This window comes from Sitodiplosis mosellana, unplaced genomic scaffold (assembly GCF_009176505.1).
Source record: "Sitodiplosis mosellana isolate CC-2019 unplaced genomic scaffold, AAFC_SMos_1.0 Smas_scaffold_3, whole genome shotgun sequence".
NCBI lineage: Eukaryota > Metazoa > Arthropoda > Insecta > Diptera > Cecidomyiidae > Sitodiplosis > Sitodiplosis mosellana.
In genome coordinates this window covers 9,577,690-9,596,052 of record NW_022595246.1, presented here as the reverse complement: position 1 = coordinate 9,596,052, position 18,363 = coordinate 9,577,690, and the positions used below count along the sequence as shown (strand labels likewise).

The 18,363-nt window shown below is 37.0% G+C and overlaps 1 protein-coding gene across 1 annotated transcript; it reads right to left on the bottom strand.

Moving 5' to 3' along the window:
- Positions 1–652: 652 nt before the first annotated feature.
- LOC129566328 (diacylglycerol lipase-alpha) lies at positions 653–16,887 on the bottom strand. Its single transcript, XM_055442164.1, has 17 exons — positions 16,642–16,887; positions 13,582–13,892; positions 11,150–11,244; positions 10,694–10,800; positions 10,397–10,501; positions 9,670–9,771; positions 9,286–9,463; positions 8,910–9,129; positions 8,712–8,810; positions 7,994–8,618; positions 7,822–7,831; positions 7,632–7,671; positions 7,291–7,494; positions 7,016–7,143; positions 6,428–6,451; positions 4,844–4,976; positions 653–2,257 (listed from the first exon to the last, which is right to left on the bottom strand). The coding sequence occupies exons 3-17, from the start codon at positions 11,242–11,244 to the stop codon at positions 653–655; spliced, it is 3,675 nt and encodes a 1,224-aa protein (XP_055298139.1). The 5' UTR covers positions 13,582–13,892; positions 16,642–16,887.
- Positions 16,888–18,363: the final 1,476 nt, after the last annotated feature.

Here is an 18,363-nt window from a genome sequence, read left to right as displayed (position 1 = left end):
CATACATTTAATTGCAAACACAAAAAACGTTCATGAATTTGTCTTATTTCCGAGCTGATTGCAAAATTAATTAGAATAGCTGCCGATGAAAGAAAAAAATAAGTTAAAGTCTAAACAAAAAAAAAACAATAAATAAAAATCACACAGTATTTCTGTAATCGACCAGTCGATCGTTTTTTTGTTGTTTTTCTTTTCTTAAATATTCTTTTTTCATAAATAACGTCTAATTCAAACAATTTTCTTTTATATATTCATTTTCATTTTAAATTTTTTTGTATCTATAGACCAATCTCTTGAAAAATTAAGATACACATTGTTTTCATTTCTCAAAAAAACAAAACAATTCACATATTTCGAGACGATGCCGATTTGTATCATTCACATAAACGATATATATGTATGTTTCTCGACGTGTGTAAATAAAGCGTGCGAGGACTTATTTCTTCTTCTTCTTTTTTCTCCTACTTCTTTTGTTCGTCTTTGAGAGTGTCAAATTTGCTCGTTAAGTTTGGCACAATAAAATGACTAAATGAGCACAGTTGTATGTGATTTTTAAATTTCTTCTACAAAAAGAATGATTTCTCTACTTATTGGATTACATGGCTACTGGTATACTATCTGGGGTTATGCACGCCGTGCAAATGTCGCATCTTTATACGTTGCTTTCGGTACGTTTGGATGGTGAATATCGCGGTGATGAGGTGATTGGATAAACAGTGTGGTTTCTGCGTCGGTTAAAGCTATTTGGTGAACTTCGCTCGACTAAATTAGCTAGCAATGGAAGAGAGTCGTTGCGTGTGGTGCGCCGTTCGTTTTCATATTCGTTGGCATATCGCTTGAAACCGGCATCCTTTTTGTTGCCATTGTTCACCGGTTTGTCCATCTTTTTGACGATTTTCGGTGAACGCATCGACGCCGGTAGCAATGAAGTGGATTCATTCGGTGTATTATCCGTATAAATCGGTAGATATTCAAAGTGTGATTCAAGTACGCCACTTGGCAATGGCCGTAAAATGGTTTGTGGCGGATAAGTTTCGATGGTTGCCAACGATGAGAATGCACTATGATAGGTGTCACTTGAGCTGGTCTGATTCTGTGGCTCATCCGGCATTTCCATGCACCAACTGTGATCGCTGCGTCGGCAACACTGTACCCGTAACAATACTGTTGACCGTATGCACGGGCATCGCGGACACTTGGAATTGCATCCATCCAGTATGGCACTGTCGCTCATCGTCAACTTATTTGTACTAATCGATGCATTTCTGATCGGTGTACGATCGTTGTCTAAATTATCGGCCGATTTGGAATTTTCGCTGGCGGCATTCGTTGTACAGCGCATGGATTTTTTCGTAAGACTATGCGTTGACTCAAAACTGTCGCCACTCGAATCGCTGCTTAACAAAGGCACTGGATTTGTGATGAAAATTTTACCCATTCGCTTATACTTGTCCACGGATTGCCAATCATCGGCGCATGTCGACAGATTGCCGATAATTTTCGGTGCTCTGCGCATCACTTTCGGTGTATGTAGCTGAGATTCCATGAGATCATTTTCGTTATTATCGATATTGAAATGGTTTGCTGGTGGCGAGGCGAGCCGATGCAAATAGTTTTCAATGCTTGATGCCAAATTGAATGCCAAACTAGTTCGTGAACTGATGCTGGATATTTCGGAGAGTGTTTCCGGACTGGCCAACGGTGCAATACCAATCCAATCGTCTTGGACAAAATCAATTTTCCGCGGTGTTGGTCGTTTGGACGGTGGCGCTGGTGGCGGTTCAACGGGCGCTTTCTTTTTCGCCTCGTTCGCTTGTCGATGTAAAATACTTTTTAAGAAGATATTGGGTGACGGTGATGTTGTGGATGGACCTGAACTTTTTATATCGAATGCAACACTTTTCGTTCGATTCGAGTGATCGGCTAATATCACAGTGGTTGCCTCGCTCGGACCGGCTGATGTGCTGCGCCCAATCATGTGTTCATCGTGTGTGCTACCCGCATCATAGTGCAATATGGAATTTAACTGACTACGGCTGAACAAACTGCCAGCCATCGATGATGCTTTGCTTGAACATGAAATTAATGGGAATGGTTCGCCACCAACGCCAGGACTCTGCAATGATGTAAACGATGTTTCTAAGCACACTTGTTGCGAATTTGGCGTCATCATCATATCATTCAAATCCGACTCAATTGACAAATTAACATTCGAAGATTGACGTTGAGGCTTGCGTGGGCCGTGCGTTGTTATAACCTACAAAAATAATCAAAGCGCAAACAACATCGTTTAATTAAGCTTCAAAGCCACATCAAATACATACCAGAAACAACAAGAGAGACAAAGAGAGAGAGAGAGATAGATATATTGATTGAGACAACGTGTAAACAAACAAACATGAGCAATTATCTACTTGGACAGACGACACAGTCTATCTAAATGTATGGGTATGTAATCGCAAGGACGAACGTGCTTATCGAAAGTGAATTAATAAGACACGGCTAATTTGATTTGACCATTTGCAATGATGCTAATAGTTCTATTTTGGATTAATTAAATTATCGATTTTTTTTTGCAACTACAACAACTAAGATTCGTGCGATTTCATTTGGATGTTATTGATGCTTGGGAAAAGAATTTGTTGAGTAATTGTTTTTTTTCACTACTAAATAAAAATTGGACGGCAAAAAAAAATGAAGAGTGGCCTAAGGTAACAACAAAATCACTAAACTATTTTCTAACGTGAAAAATTTAACAAAAAATGAACGTATTATTATTCTAAGTCAGTTTAGAAATTCACAACTCAACGAGTACGTAGTTACTGATTTAAATTTAAAAACATGAACGACATTTCTTGCTCGTCAATGTACGGTGTCAAAATCATCACGTTATTTTTCGACTTCAAGCACATAGAAAATCAAATTATAACTGAATAAACACTAACAGAATGAAGAAAACAACAGAACGGAACTCAAACTGAAATTCAATACACACAGAGAGAGTATATAAGATTCTAGTTAATTACCTAAACTCGTTTCTACGAACTAAATCTCTTTAATGATTATATCATACACTCTGTACGAAAGAGAGAGAGTATGGATTGAGGGGTATTTTTACGTCGGATATTAATTATTTAGCTAACAAAATGTAATTCCAACCTTTTATTTTATTTTATTTTATTTTCAAATTCGAAACAGAGACGTTCATTCCAGACTATATAAAACGCTATTTTTAGATATTAATTGGATTTTTGGTTATGTATATAACACTCAATCGCCAAATAAAGGGAAAATCAATAGATTGCATCCATCCAACCAACGGAACAAAAACAAAAATGATAAAAATAAAACAGAAAAATCAAACAAAACATGTAAAAAAAAAACGAAACAAAACGAAACGAAATAAGATAAACGAAAATAAAATGATAACAAAAATAAATTGATCAAGTACCTGGTATCATAAATGGGTCTGGATATCGAATTTAAGGTAGCTGTAGAGCCCGTACAATTGTTGGCGTATTTTAGAGGCCGATCTTTGAAATGAACTACCTACAGAATACAATTTGTGTCATGTGATGTTAAATATTGAATGCACAGAATGAAGAGAGATAGAGAGATGTTTGTTTTTTTTAATCAAATTAGAGATGAATCACACAAGTTGGTTTTTGGTTTTTTGTATTGTTTTGTTGTTGTTGTCTGTTTTGTTTTTTGGCGGGCGAACGCCCTTTTCAATCAAATATTTTGTATATAATTTGTCGTATTTTCTGGTAACAGAACAAAAATTAGTTAAAGCCTACACGAATAGAATATGTATAATGGCAAAAATCTGATATGGAAATGTTCATTCAGGTTTATCAAATTACTGTTGAAGAAGTTGTTTTGTTCAATCAATCGTATGACATTCTCACAGTTAGAAAATCGTTTCGAAAACATTGTTCGGAGGGGAAGGAGCAAAAGAGCTATAGAGAGATAGATTCGAAGGGAGGTGGAAGAATAAAAAAGCAACTGAATGGAAAGATATAAAGTGAGAGTGTGAAGCAACAAACAAGCAAAACAGTGGAGCATTCAGGAATATAGAATGAAAGAGATAGAGAGAGAAAGAGTAATTTGCGAATTAAGCTCAGATGACTACAAAAACGGAATTTCTTTTTTTTCTGCTACAAACGGTAAACAGCGTCATTCATAATGATCGTAAATGTTGATACGAGTTTTTTTTGGGGGGGGATAAAGTCTATTTGGATATGATACTAGATGTGCTTTCAAGTATGATGGAGGTCCTATTAAGTCTTTTCATGACGGAAAAACGCTTCGCATAACATGGTGTGCGAGAAAATCATAAAAACCAAAACAAAAATGATAAACTCGGTTTGATATCACATAAACACACCGAGGAAATGGTTAAGTCGAATTGAAGTGTAAACATTGAATATACATATAGAGTGCGAACAAAGGTTTTGAGAAAGAAAAAAAAAACAAAAAGTTAAACAAAAGAAAATGCAAATCATACATAGATTTGCTTATGAAATTTATTTGCACTAACACGCAAAACACACAGTGCACATACCACAACATAATGTCTACATAACACGGTTTCTAGCAGAGAACATCTCTGAGTGAGTGAGAAAAAGTGTAAAAACAGCGGATAAAGTGTGAGTAAGAGTAAAAGCGAAAGTATTACTACCGAAACAAAAGAAAAAAAAACAAAAACAACAACAAATCAATAATAAAAACGGCAAATAATTGTGGCTGTAAAGGAGAGTGAAATGAGAGCAGAGCGTACATAAAATACACATTGGGTATGGTGATAAGGATGTATACATAAAACTGAACCATTTTTACTTACTTTATTAAGCGCAGCGAGCACTGTATCTGGCATATGATCTTGGATCATGGCTGGTGAAATGAGCACTTCGTCGAAATCAATGTTATCCACCCAGATGGCTTGATAGACCGGCTCATGTGTCTTCAATACTTGTCTGTAATTCCGGCACGAGGACGATGACGATGAAGTCGGAATAAAATGGAATAACAAGCAAAATTTACGATGAATTGGAAAAATATAAATTTTCTTTCTTTCTCTTCATGTCATTGGTGGATTTTCAAAAATGGAATGGAACGCATAAAAGGAGAGAAAACCAAATCGCACAAAATGGATGTTTTATATTTATGTGAGTTAATAGTAGGAATAAAAGAGCAAACAAGAGAGAGAGAGAGAGCAATAAAAATGATTTCAAATATAGTATATAAAAAGGGAATGGTTAATTTCTCATGCCCACTAAATTAATAATGAACGAATATTTTAATATGAAATTCCACACAGCAAAAACAGCCAAATGAGCGACCTTCATCTTATCACCCCGGGAAATGTCAACCAATTTGATTCGATTTTCTTCGTCATCTTCCTTGGTTCAACATTCTTTGTTTGTTTTGTCTCCGATTTTCGAAAGACAAACTGAATCAAAGAATAGACACACACACACATTTCCCTGGCCTGAAGTTTTCACGCTCCAAATATTAGATGAATACAAATATAAACCAACATGCATTATTAATTCGGTATGAGTATAGAAAATCAAATGGAGCCTCATTCATTCACACAACCCTCCTGTTTTCGGTCCAATTATACAAATGCCAAATTTTGATTTGCACACGAAATTCCCAGTATCCTCTCCAACAACTTCTACAGACTATATATTCTAATCGCAACCGCTTTATCAGCCACATTTATTTCATGCACTCAACCATGAAATTTTCTCGTTCAAAAGGCGAATAGAAGTTACAGAGATTTTTCAATCTCAATGGTTTTCCGGGTCACATGCATGAAAAAGAGAGACAGAGACAGAGACAGTGAGAGAAAGAGAGGTATATGTATATATATCGGGAGAGAGGTAAAATCGACAGAGGAGTTTTCAACAACACTTTCTGGCTTTTCTCACAAATAACCCGTTTTGCATTCAAAATTTGATTAGATGGTTCACTTATATGTATATATATGTACGTTACTTTGGCAAACTTTTAATTTTCAATTTTAAACTAGAATTCGTTACTCTATGCAAACTGTTCCAAAAAAAAGAGTACAAGAACCCATCACTAAAAGTCTACTACGAGTTAAAATAATATTGTTTCATATAATATAACTAGAGCTCAACAAATATACATAGTCATGTTCTCAAACGAGAAAAAGCCATCAACTCAGGACTAATAAGGAAGAATATTTCAAAAACAGATATAAACCAAAATAGAAACTGGAGAGGTAAAATAAGAACCGTCTCTAAGTTGCGATTTTTGAATGCGGTTTTTGTTCACATAGACAAATAGATAGATATAGAAAAAAGCACTAGTTAGTAATCTAGGTTTATGCTTTTTCTTGTATGTGTATTTTGTGATACTTTAGGCAGTTCGTTAGAGTTTTAATTTTGAATCGTACCTCCAGCCTTGCTCGTATTTTTGTCTGTAAAACCAAAAATATTTTATTTGTTATGGTTGTGTTTTTCGGTTGTTGTTGTTGTTGTTGATGATTTTTTTTTTCTCATCATATTTTGTATTTAAATATAGTTCAAAAAGGGAAAATATTTTATCATTTCGCTTTGACCATCGCACACACATACACTATTTTAGTTTCCTTTTATTTTTTTTAATATTACGATATTGACCTGATACATAGAGAGATTAAAATAACTTCACTCGAAACATTTCCGAGCGAAATAGTGTCAGATAATTGAGTTTTTAAAAAGCGGTGATGTTAATAAACATTATTACAAAGTTTAACTTTATTGGTTTTACGCGTTGAAGCAATTAGTTAGTTTCTTTTCGAATTAAAATGAAAATGCGAGAGAATGAAAGTAGAGTAAAAGAGATTTTCTGCGAATAAGCAGTGAATGATTGGCGTGAATAGATATTATTAAATTGAGTTGTTTTTTTCTTCTCCAAAAGCGAATTGTGATGAAAATTACATCATAGAAAAATGAAGCGACGTTGATGAAAAACAAACGGAAAAAGATGTGATGCAACTTACTCTTCGGGCGATGGATGATGTCGAACGATGTGAATTATCCGACCGGGCGGATAAAGTGGATTGTGCAGTGTCAACGCTATCGTACTATCGTTTGGATGGGTACTGGCTTTGCGGGCGGAATATCTCTCCTTAAATTGAAAAACATTCAACAAATTTCATTAGTTTTCCGAACAAGTTTGCACATTATTATCGAAACTCTTGTTCGAGAGATCCATTCTTCAGTTCGAGAGTTTTTAATGAGCCACTTGAACCAAAAATTGTTCAAACCAACTCACCTGTTCGTAATTATTTACATGGGCATCATGACTGCTCATTTCAAGCACCGACGTTGGCACAATATTACAACAACAAATCATCGAGCATGTGATAGTTTTCCACTTTGGGTCAACACTTCGTTTGATGGCATTGATCAAATCAGCCCGAAGTGCTTCCATTTGATATAAACCGATGCGCGGCACAACATCTTTGCCAACGACCACCTGGACAGTTTAAAAAAAAAGCGGAATGGAAGAATGTAATGCAAACTTTGTAAAGAATGGAATCAAAATGCTCTTAAATCCTTTTTAATGATCGTTAAGTTTGGATTTATGATAGTTCAAAATATAACGAGTCTTACCGATGTTATAAACGACTTTGAGTACTCAACTGCTGGCATACTGTGAACAGAGAAACAAAATAAACGCTCTTTGAGTTTACTGCCATTGAAAAATATTACTGTGGCTTTGATAAGCACTTGGCCGAGTTTTAAAACTCGAAAAAAAAACAACAAGACAATTGTGCTTGAGCGAACAATATGAAATTCTTACCTCAGTAATCCTGTGGTTACAACGGCGGCAAAAGGAAAATACAGAGAAAATAGAGCGAAAAAAACAACATTAGAAAAGTGTAGAAAAAACATGGTATTAAAGTAAAACAGTTGGAAAAATGGAGCAATGACTATTTTGATAGTTAATATGACATAAAACAGTGACTGTATACCTCCGGGTGGCGAATAGCTATAGCATAGCAATGATGGAAATTGTGGTTTTAGCAAAATCGAAAGAATGGCCGCTGTTCCAGCACCTAGTGAATGTCCGAGAATCACCAATCCAAATTGGTCTGTTTTCCGTTCGAGATTATGCTGTTGGGCTCGCTGCAACAAATTCTCGTCTTCCAATTTATTTCGTATATAGACGGCAGCTTGAACCATTCCCTTGTGTCCGACCCAATCGTCACGACGTGGTTCAAGTGGTAACACCTCTCCTTCGGCATTTAAATCGGTGAGCACGTCCTTCATGCTCAACGTCCCTCGAATACTGACCACAATCTTTTCTTTCTTATAATCAACGGCCACAAAGAATGGCGTTTCACCTACATCCACGTGAAACGTTGTATAAATCACTTCGGCTTCGGTCATTTTCAGCATTCGTTTCATCGCCGCATAATTGCAGTAGCAGCAATTATCGTCGATAATATCGGTGGTTTCTTTGTTACTGCGACAACAAGAGAAACAACAGCATCGAACTTTCGTACACAATTGACACATTCCAGTCTTTGAGTGTGTCATTAAGAACATAGGCCAACCATATGCGCTCAGGGCATAGTGCATAAAGTGTATCACCATCTGGAAAATATGAAAACCAAATTACATTATAATCAAATTAGGGTATGTGGTATACGAGCGCGTAGCAACCACTGTGTGTGTGTGTGATTTTACCTGAAAATGTTCGTAGTCTTTGGGATCGTTAAGTCTAAGGAATCGTGTACGTTCGTTGACTGGGACACCACTCAAAAACTCATAAGTTCCGTTCTTTTTCTGTGTGTGTGTGTGTGTTTGTGTGCAGCGGAATGAAATAAAGTTTATTCGATTAGTTGCGGTGTAATCAAATCAATTAAATAAGTTTTACCCAATTACCTGTCTGACTATGGTTTGACGTTCAAGCTTTTGAAATTTTCGCAACAGCACCAAACCGGCAACGACATCCGATGGCACAACGTCCAACTCACGGAAGAAATCGCTCAGCAATCGTGCTATGTCAGCGAATGAATTGTGATTTCGCTCCGATGAACTCATACAGCAGAACAGTAAACGACACCGATGATCCCAGCTGTCTTGATAAGCACGAATCACTTTCCTATACGGAAAAACCAAACCATAAAAATATTACTGAGAAATGAAATTGGACGTGCTTTTGTTTGCAATGAATTTTTCCGAATTTCACCCGCAATTTAATTGCTAAAAGATTCAATAACTGATATGAAAGATGCTTGAGATTAGATTAACTACACACCTTTGTCTCCAGTTGCGATTCATGCTACCACTGCGTTTATAATTGAATCTTGATTCAGACTCACGCATTGACCGTTGGTATTTCTTCATTTTCACCCAAGAACGTCCGGCTGCGTCGAACGTACACCAAATTGTTATCAAAATACTCAGCATTACGGCCCAGCTACATATGACTAATCCTATATATAAAATAGACCGAAATAAAGTGAAAAAGGCAAGAGATATGAGTAAGAGAAAGTTTCTTCTTTGAGTAAATAGCGCTGTGATTCATAACAGTATGAGTGTCATATTCAGTGAAACTTCATCCTTCATAATTTTCAACGATAATACGATTGAGAAGTGTGTCCAACCGCCAACTAAAAGTCGGTGTGCGGTTTTTACTTACCAAGCATAATTTCTCTGGCTTCGCCAATTTGAACGATGATATAGAATTTGATGAGCCAATACACGCCCAATGTGAGCCATGCTACATCAACGATAATCATAACTGCGAAACGATGGCGGCATCGGCAGAAAGCAAAGCAAATCAACGTTTCCAATACCATGTCATGTCGGAATCATCAGTCACAGAAAATGGAAACGAAAAACAAAGAAGAAACAAACAAGCGAAGGAAAATCGGATTAGAAGTGAAAAGAAATGACTTTTTTCCAAAGCAACTAATTCAATAACGATGTGTTAATGTGAATCGAATCGATATATCGATCGAAATGTCATGGTGGTGGTTATGGTTGTGTTATTATGTTTTGCGTCGAACGAGTGTTGGGAAATCTAAAATTTGGTTCACATATAATTGTTTAGAAGATTGAATGCAATTTTCTGTTTTAATAATTTCAACATTTAGATGAAAACTGGTGCAAATTCATTAGATGATTGATTTTATTCGAAATTGCACTTGTTTTTATTTTATGTAACATCAATAAATAATCCAAATGTTTGTTTAATAAGCGGGTTAAAACGTTTCCATTCGTATCGCAAATTGCCAATGTGACCTGTGGTCACTCTTCCCGCCCACACTCATCCCGCTCGTGCTTCGTTCGCTTGCTTCGTCTAATTGTCGTCCGTTAATTATTTTTCAAAAAAAATAAAACAACAGAATGGAATATAAACTTACTCAGTTTGCCGTAGAGCCAATAATGAATGTTGACTCTTGGCGTTGTATCCAAAATGCTTCCTCGCATTGAAATTATGCATATTCCAAGCTCTATACACATCGAAACTGTATGACACGTAAAATGGATGGACAGGACAAAAAGTGCAAAAGAGGTTTTTGTATTAATGTTCCATACACACACATAGAGAGAAAGTTCAACTCGATAAATTTTTGATTGTTTTGCAAAAACATGCTGGGGATATTTTCCTCAAGGATTGAAAAATATCGACATGTCATGCCATTGGATAAATAACTTACCAACAAGTATGCAAATATATCCGATTTTATAGAAAAACAACAGCTCTATGGGTTTGTTGGACCGATCATATTCTAAGTATATAACTGACAACGACAAAATGATAAGCCTGTGAATGTGACAAAAGATACAGATGTGGATTAGCCTTTTCATTCATTTCAATCTCATTCGCTTTCGCTATTTTTCTTTTGGCAGAGACTCGACGAAAGATGCATCATCGTACTCTGGACGTGATGTGTGCACTGTGGCTACACATCACCATCAGTTTTGTATATGTCATATGAATGTTGATTATGCAAACATTTTGCGAAGCAAAGAGGAAATATGTTTCCGCTTCTCGGCTCAACTTTTAGCCGATAAATCAGACAAAATCCGAGCTTTTTATTCCAAAATCAACAAGAGCATCAGTAGCATCAGCAGCGATAGTAGTAGAAAATAAAATCATGATTCATACTCACCAAATGAAGTGAACTGTGAACATAAATGCCCCAGGCACGACCAAATCATCCGAACCAACGGACCATCGTCGACGAAACACAATTAAACCAGGCATCTGAAAATGTAATTTACGAAAAAAAGAAGAAGAAGAACGATGAAGATAAAAAAATCCATCCGGATGAAATTACAGCATGACTAATGAAATATGAGCTAATTTAATTCGGAGTTTTACGCCGAAATTCCGATATGGTTTTGGAATTGATGCGTTCTTGTAGGCACTTTTTTTTGCGTGTTGCGCATGAATGGGCCAAACATAGAGTGGCAACAACACCCAGCAAGATTTTGAATGAATTTGTATTCATTTGCCACGAGCTAAATCGATCACGTTGCAGAAGCGAATAACCACCCCAGCCAAATGAACAGTGACCGCGAGTCGCGTGAACCTTCTATTTCATATAATATGATGATGGCCATGTGCCAACGTATAAATTCGTTCGCTAAATACCAACCGCAACAGAGGAAGAAAAAAGCAGCAGAAACATGCAATTCTTTCGTATTTTTGGGTCAATAAACAATAATTTGAAAACATCACATCAATTCAGGCAAAGATCGAATGAAGAGAAATATAATAATACCATGTGCAATATTTATGAAGCACAACGGCGAGGTGAGCAACGAACGAACGAACATAGCCGCCTTCAGTAAATATTTATAAATAAAACATGAAACTGTGAGTGCGTACCGCAGTCGAAGAGAGAGACAGTAGGCAACAATGTACAACGATAGATAGGAAATCGATTATCATAGACACTGATTTCAGCGTGTCTATATAAATACACAAACACACACACACGTACACATCATACTGGGCACGCAATCATTACGAATGGCACATGGAGCCATTCAGCCAACGTTGCTGTTGCTGGAGCTATTGCTGTCGCTGTCGCTGTCGCTTCAACAATTTATTTTATACTTTTTTTCTTCTTCGTTTCAAAGAAAATTGATGAATTAAATTATTCCGTGGTTGTGGCCTATTTATACAAAAAAGCTGAACTAATTAAAGTTTGATTTGCTTATTCAGTCATTTTGTACGTTCGTTCATTCGTTTATTATTCCATTTATTTAAAGAAATTATTTTAACGAAATGTTGTGTTTGTGCTATGTGCGCTGTCTCCATATGGGGAAAATCCAATTTTGACGAGGATATATTGCAAGACAAACAAATCTTCAACACACACACACACACATCACATCACATCACATCACACACATGAGGCACAAGAAAATTGGGAATTTACACAAAGCCAAGCCACAAACTGAAATTCGATTCAGTTTAAAATGGATGAATCGTGCATATGATGATGATGATTACGATGTAAACAACAATATTCAACAAAAGCATAATGAACTTTGGGTTTGCGGCTAAATCGCTCACTGGCAGTGCCAAAGCCAGACGCGTCTGCTACACAATCATTGAAGGTTATCGTTGAAATTCAAGTTTGTTCATTTTCTTTAACTTTCTGCCAATATAATACGCTGTGTATGCGAAGAAGAAGAAAGGCATCAAATAAACCCGCACAGCACACAAACACGTTTCAAAGCCAAGTGATCGAATCAAATTTTCGGTTTTGTGTTACTGCAGTCGTCGGCATTGTTGTTGTTGTTATTGTTATTGCTGTTGATTTTCATCATGCCGTTTGAAGTTATTTCGACGGCACTTTTCGACATGTGCAAGCGATAGAAGAGAATAAAACATCTGACAAATATTTTTGGATCGAAATCCATTCACATTTGAGGAAAAATTCAAATCACGCTTTTTCGTTAGAGAGAAAAATCGAGGAAAAATTTCAATAGCATTCAATGAATACGAAAAGAACGTTCGTACATACAAATATCCATACAGAATGAATGGTTGATTTCCTTGGAGGGAAAAACAGTGCATTGACAGTCGTAAATTATGAAAATAGACAATCTTTTCAGTTCTATGATTTCCGTATGAAAACCTCACGGTATTGATTTGAAATGAAATCGCCACATTATTGGATTCAACAAGGGTCAACGTTCTGCGTGTTCGTACGATGGAATTATACACAGTTGTTTGGTATCCGTATTGGTAACCGCTCTCTGTTCTATATATCTGACCATAATTGCCTAATAAACCTTTTCTTTCTTTATGCATATTTTATTGGGAAATCAACATTGCTGTTTTTGCGCACCGCACGACGGTGGATTGTTTCAATGTAGGTATATAATCCCCGCACATGATTGCTTGGATGGGGTGAAGTAAAAAATGTAATTTCAAATGGCTGGAGTGCGATAGGTTCCGTATGGAATTGGTTCTCGGGAAATTGCTAACTTCTTGTCGGTCGATTGGTCATTCGATTTTCCAGCCAATCGAATCAGCTAATGGTCGAGATATAAATCAAGAAATTGAAATTGCGTTCGTACTCACCTTTTCGATTGGCGGTTGAATAATGCTGAATTTGCCTCGGAAAAACTAAATAAAACTGTCATTCACTATCGGCCAATTCACCCAGACAGCGACTAGTTATTTATGTCGATTCGATGAGGTTTTGTATTAATTATTCGATAAGACATTTCTGCCGCAATATAAAATGTTTCCCAAGTCTCAATAAAAAACGAAAAATCACAGAACACACTCCACGACCACACACACTCTACTCAGTGTATGCGGGAATCCTGTTCACAGTATAGCACGACAATGGATTGCCATTCGTGACACACGTTGATGATGATGTTGAGCTGCAGGAAACACAAGCATATGTTAGCTATAGATATTTAGCACTCTCATAATACACACACACACGCGCGAAAGAAAGAAAAGAGTAGGATGGAAAGAAATGAAAGGAATGGAAATCAACACAAAACACGAAAATGGAGTGTGCTGAAATCGTCGTTGATATTCGTGCATAGTAAACAGTTTCCGGTTGTCGACATTTAAAAGTCCAAATGGGTTTTTCATTTGCTTCACACAAACTCTTGCACATACACACACACACACACACACACACACACACACACACACATAGAACACATTCCTTTTTCATCGTTGCCTCTCTGTGCTCCAGCTCGAAGTCTTTATGTTACTGTTGGTTTGTGAATGTTTGCATAACTCCACTTGAGTTGGTTTTTCCACCGATGGAAAACTATGGCATTTTCTATCTTTGAATCACTTTAAGTTTTCGTTTGTGATAAAAGTCAAGCACATTCCCTAACATTTTCACTCGTACCATATTCATTTCCTTCTGAATGGAATCACTCACTCGCTCTCTCCCTATCGTTTAGAGAAAAAAAATGTTTTTTTTCTTATTATACCTATTTGTTGGTTTGTAAAAATAACGAAAAAAAAACTGAATGCATTTCAAAGACATTCAAGTTGCTTCAATATGTTCTTCAAGCGACTCATCATCATGAAACGTGTTCCGTGCTGAAATTCCACATGTGCAATGCATTACAACACTCAAGTACGTTATGCGCTCTTTTAATTTAATGCACTTCGATCTCTTGAACGCTGAGTACATTGAATTTAACCTAAATAATTGTTTTATAATCAGTTTAACCACTTTTTTTTCGGCTTGTCCTCAAGTAAAATAACATTGTGAGCACTTTTTAATGAAAACCGGTTCAAGAAACCAGGCAAAACAGTGAAAAAAAATGAAACAAAACAAAGTAAGCAACGCGTTTATATGGGTATACGGCTGACGAAACTTTGAAAATGTTCATGAAAGTAAAATAATCGTTTTGAAATCTATAAAAAAGTACTTCGCAAAACACTTAGTAGGAGGAATCTTAGAAGGTTCGCACAAGTGTTTTAGTCGCTCCTCGTTGAAAAATGTGGAATGTCATAAAATAAATGTGTATATTCGAGCGGTAGAAGAGAGATAGAGCCTTGAAAAATGTCGAAGGGAAAAGCGGTTGCAGCAGTGGCAGCCTAGGCAGAAGCCTAGTATCAGAAATCGCTTATCGCATTTACAACCCTCTTTTCACGCTCACCACGAAACACAAGAAGACAATTCAGCATCTAAATGAAGGAATTAATTTCATCCCCCGAAATATTTCATGTTTCAGCTGCGAACTTCATTGAGCAAGAGAGACATGGCTGGCGCTACACCACATTCATAATAATCGTTGCCAACATACATTCCCTCTGGTTGCCACATATATATGTTCCAACATTTACCATTGCCGAAAAATAAGTATATAAGACGGAATATTTGACGTTTTGGTTGGCTTCGGGTCGGTTCATGCTCTCGGCCCTCTCTCTCTCTCTTCCTGTCTAACAAAACTGAATTACATGCACATAACGGAGCGCGTATTTCATCTTGTGAATAATAAGGGAAAATTTGCGTTATGTATTTTTTGTGTTCAGTACAGGACTGACATTTTGGTGCGTATGGATAGCGAGAGAGAGGGAGCGGGTGTCACTGTGTATCACATCTCGGGCCGACAGGGAGAGTGTAAAAAGTATGAACGAACGAACGAAAAAAATCTGGTAAAAATTTATTGGTACGCATTTTACATCGTTGTGACCGATGTTGCGATGCTACACAATATATGCGATGCTCGTTTATTTTCGAGTTTTTCAATTTCGTCGACAATATTTTTTCTCTCGCTCTGTTCTGGTAGTGATGTTTTATTTTAACTTTAAATTCTGTCAGGCAAATCTTTTTTCATCGACGCCATATCGTTGTCGTGATGTGCATGTATCCAGAGATAGACACAATCCTATATTTAGTATGGACTCAATTGATCGATGTCGTTCAATCAATCAAGGACCATCGATACGTAAATTACTCGCCACAATTTTGCCAGTTAAATGGTTTTAATTTCTCGATTTGTTTGGTTTCATTTTAATTTCGTCGTTTTTTTGTTTCTTTGGTAAAATCTCTCGTTCTTCGTTTTATTTCACAATTTCTTAACGCACAAAAAGCACACTCCTCCACACCACAGTTCTACGCACATACAGACATACACACACACACATTTCACCATTGTACGCGCGTACCGAGGTATAAATTTCATTGAAAACACGATGGATTTTAATCCAACATTATTTCGACGATTTATATTTCGAAGGGTCTTTGTGGCTTTATTATTCGTTTCTCATGAATGATTATTATCAGATGGAAGCAAAAGAAGAAGAAAAACCAGAAAAAAAAGAATAAAAAGAACGAATATAAAGGAAAACCAACGCAAAACACGTTTGCATTAAACACAAATACGAATATTGTATTTCGAAGTGAACTAATGAACTAACTTGGTTTATGCTCTTTTGCACAGACTGAATCGATTTCTAGATACACTGAACAAAATATCATAAAATACCAAATCACGACCGAATATCAAATGTGTGAGCATTCGCATGAATCGACGCACTGTTCTGACAATGTTGGTTGTTCAAAATAAAATGTAAAGAGACGAAGAATAAAAAAAAATCGCACACACAGAATTTTTCGAAAAGCAATGATACAAAAAAATTTATTGGCTATACCGCAAAGAGAGAGCACATTCGGATTATGTATACATTTAGATGATGTCTTTGGCTGACTGACTGACTAACTGATTTGAAACACTACAAAAATCGTGAAGGAAATTCAATATTTTTTCGTTTTTTTCTCTCTGCTTCTTCTTATTGTATTCGGTGTGAATGCGTTCGACAGCGAATCTTCCACTCTCTTTTCGGTGCGAATGAGGTGAAGCTACTCAATGTGCAGCTCTCGTACGACTAACACGAATTGCCGAATTAGTCGGGTTGGTTTGTGTTGAAAAGGAGAGAAAAAGAGAGAGAGAGAGAGCCAAGCGAGCGCGTCGTCAGTCTACGGTTGCGTTTCGTGCTCGTCGTCACTTGCGTTGCGTCACTGAGTGAGATGGGAATATCACAGTTCATTATTATTATGTGACGCTATGGTAGCGCGAACACAGCCGATTAAACCAACCAACCGCATCCAATGCACAAACAGCAAACAACACAGCAGCACGAGAGAGTAAACAAGCTGCCGATTTGCTCTTGTTTTACTCACTTTTGTGTGTTTGGAAAATCAAATACTCGACGCTCACATGCTCTCATCATCAAGCCGCTGCAGCTTCATTTACTCTTGTTGTTGGTTTAATGTTTGTGCATACATTTTTTATGCTGAATGCTGCATCAGCCACATGGGTCTACAAAAGACTCAGCCTCTCTCGCTCTCAGTGCCATTCGAAATGTTTCACATGTGAGCGTTTCGACATACGGATTCACTGATTCGTATCGATTTCTTTCCAATAAACGGAATGTGTACACGTCGGATGAATTCGTCCGCATGGAATGAGCACGATCATTGCGAACTTTTCAGTTCGCTCAGCGCGCCAGGCAGCAGCAGCGGCAGCAGCAGCACACATTCAGAAACACAGTCGGCCGAAGCCAAACAAGTGGCATCGAGAGCACGTACGCACGTAAGGAGAGCACGAGAATACTCATTCATTTATTATTGAACGATAATCATCTACTGTAAATTTGTGTTTCGGCAGCCGCATTCATCAGTCAATCCACCGCCGGTGTATTGTTATGTCGCACAATAATCAGTCGCTGGTGTATTTACCAATGGTAAATTACCATAAACGTGAATTTAAATTGACAGCTCATCAAACGACGCAACTACAACGACTGATTCTCAGCGCTCAATTTGATTATGCTTTTTCATGTCTGGTTTTTTTTTTTAATTTTTATCACGTGATCTGTTGTCATTTGTAGCAGTAGCAGCCAGCAGCAGCAGCAGGCACTATACAAGGTGATAAATTGGTGTGACTTGCACGCGATTTAAATCCGGTAAATAAACGACTTTGGGCGAACGAGAGTGAGAAAAAAAAAGCATAGTGTAGACAGAAAACACACCGAGCGGGGCGCATTGATTGAAAGGTTATACAAACTCTAAAATTCATTATCACATCAGATTACATTAGCTACATAGTATTCAGTGTTTAAATTGTCTCGCGTTACTCACTTTCTAGGCTATCAATTTTCAGCGCCAACTTTAATTTGGTTGTTGATTTTTTTTTTTCGTTGCTGTTTCCATTTCATTCTCTTGCCAGTGGCAAATGTTAAGCTAGGCATTGATTCTCGATGAAAAATAGAAGCTCGATGCACATTTATGTCATAGAAAATGAGCACTCCGCTCCGTGTATAATATACACTGTATGCATGATGATATGATACAAGCGTAACAAGTTTTATTCA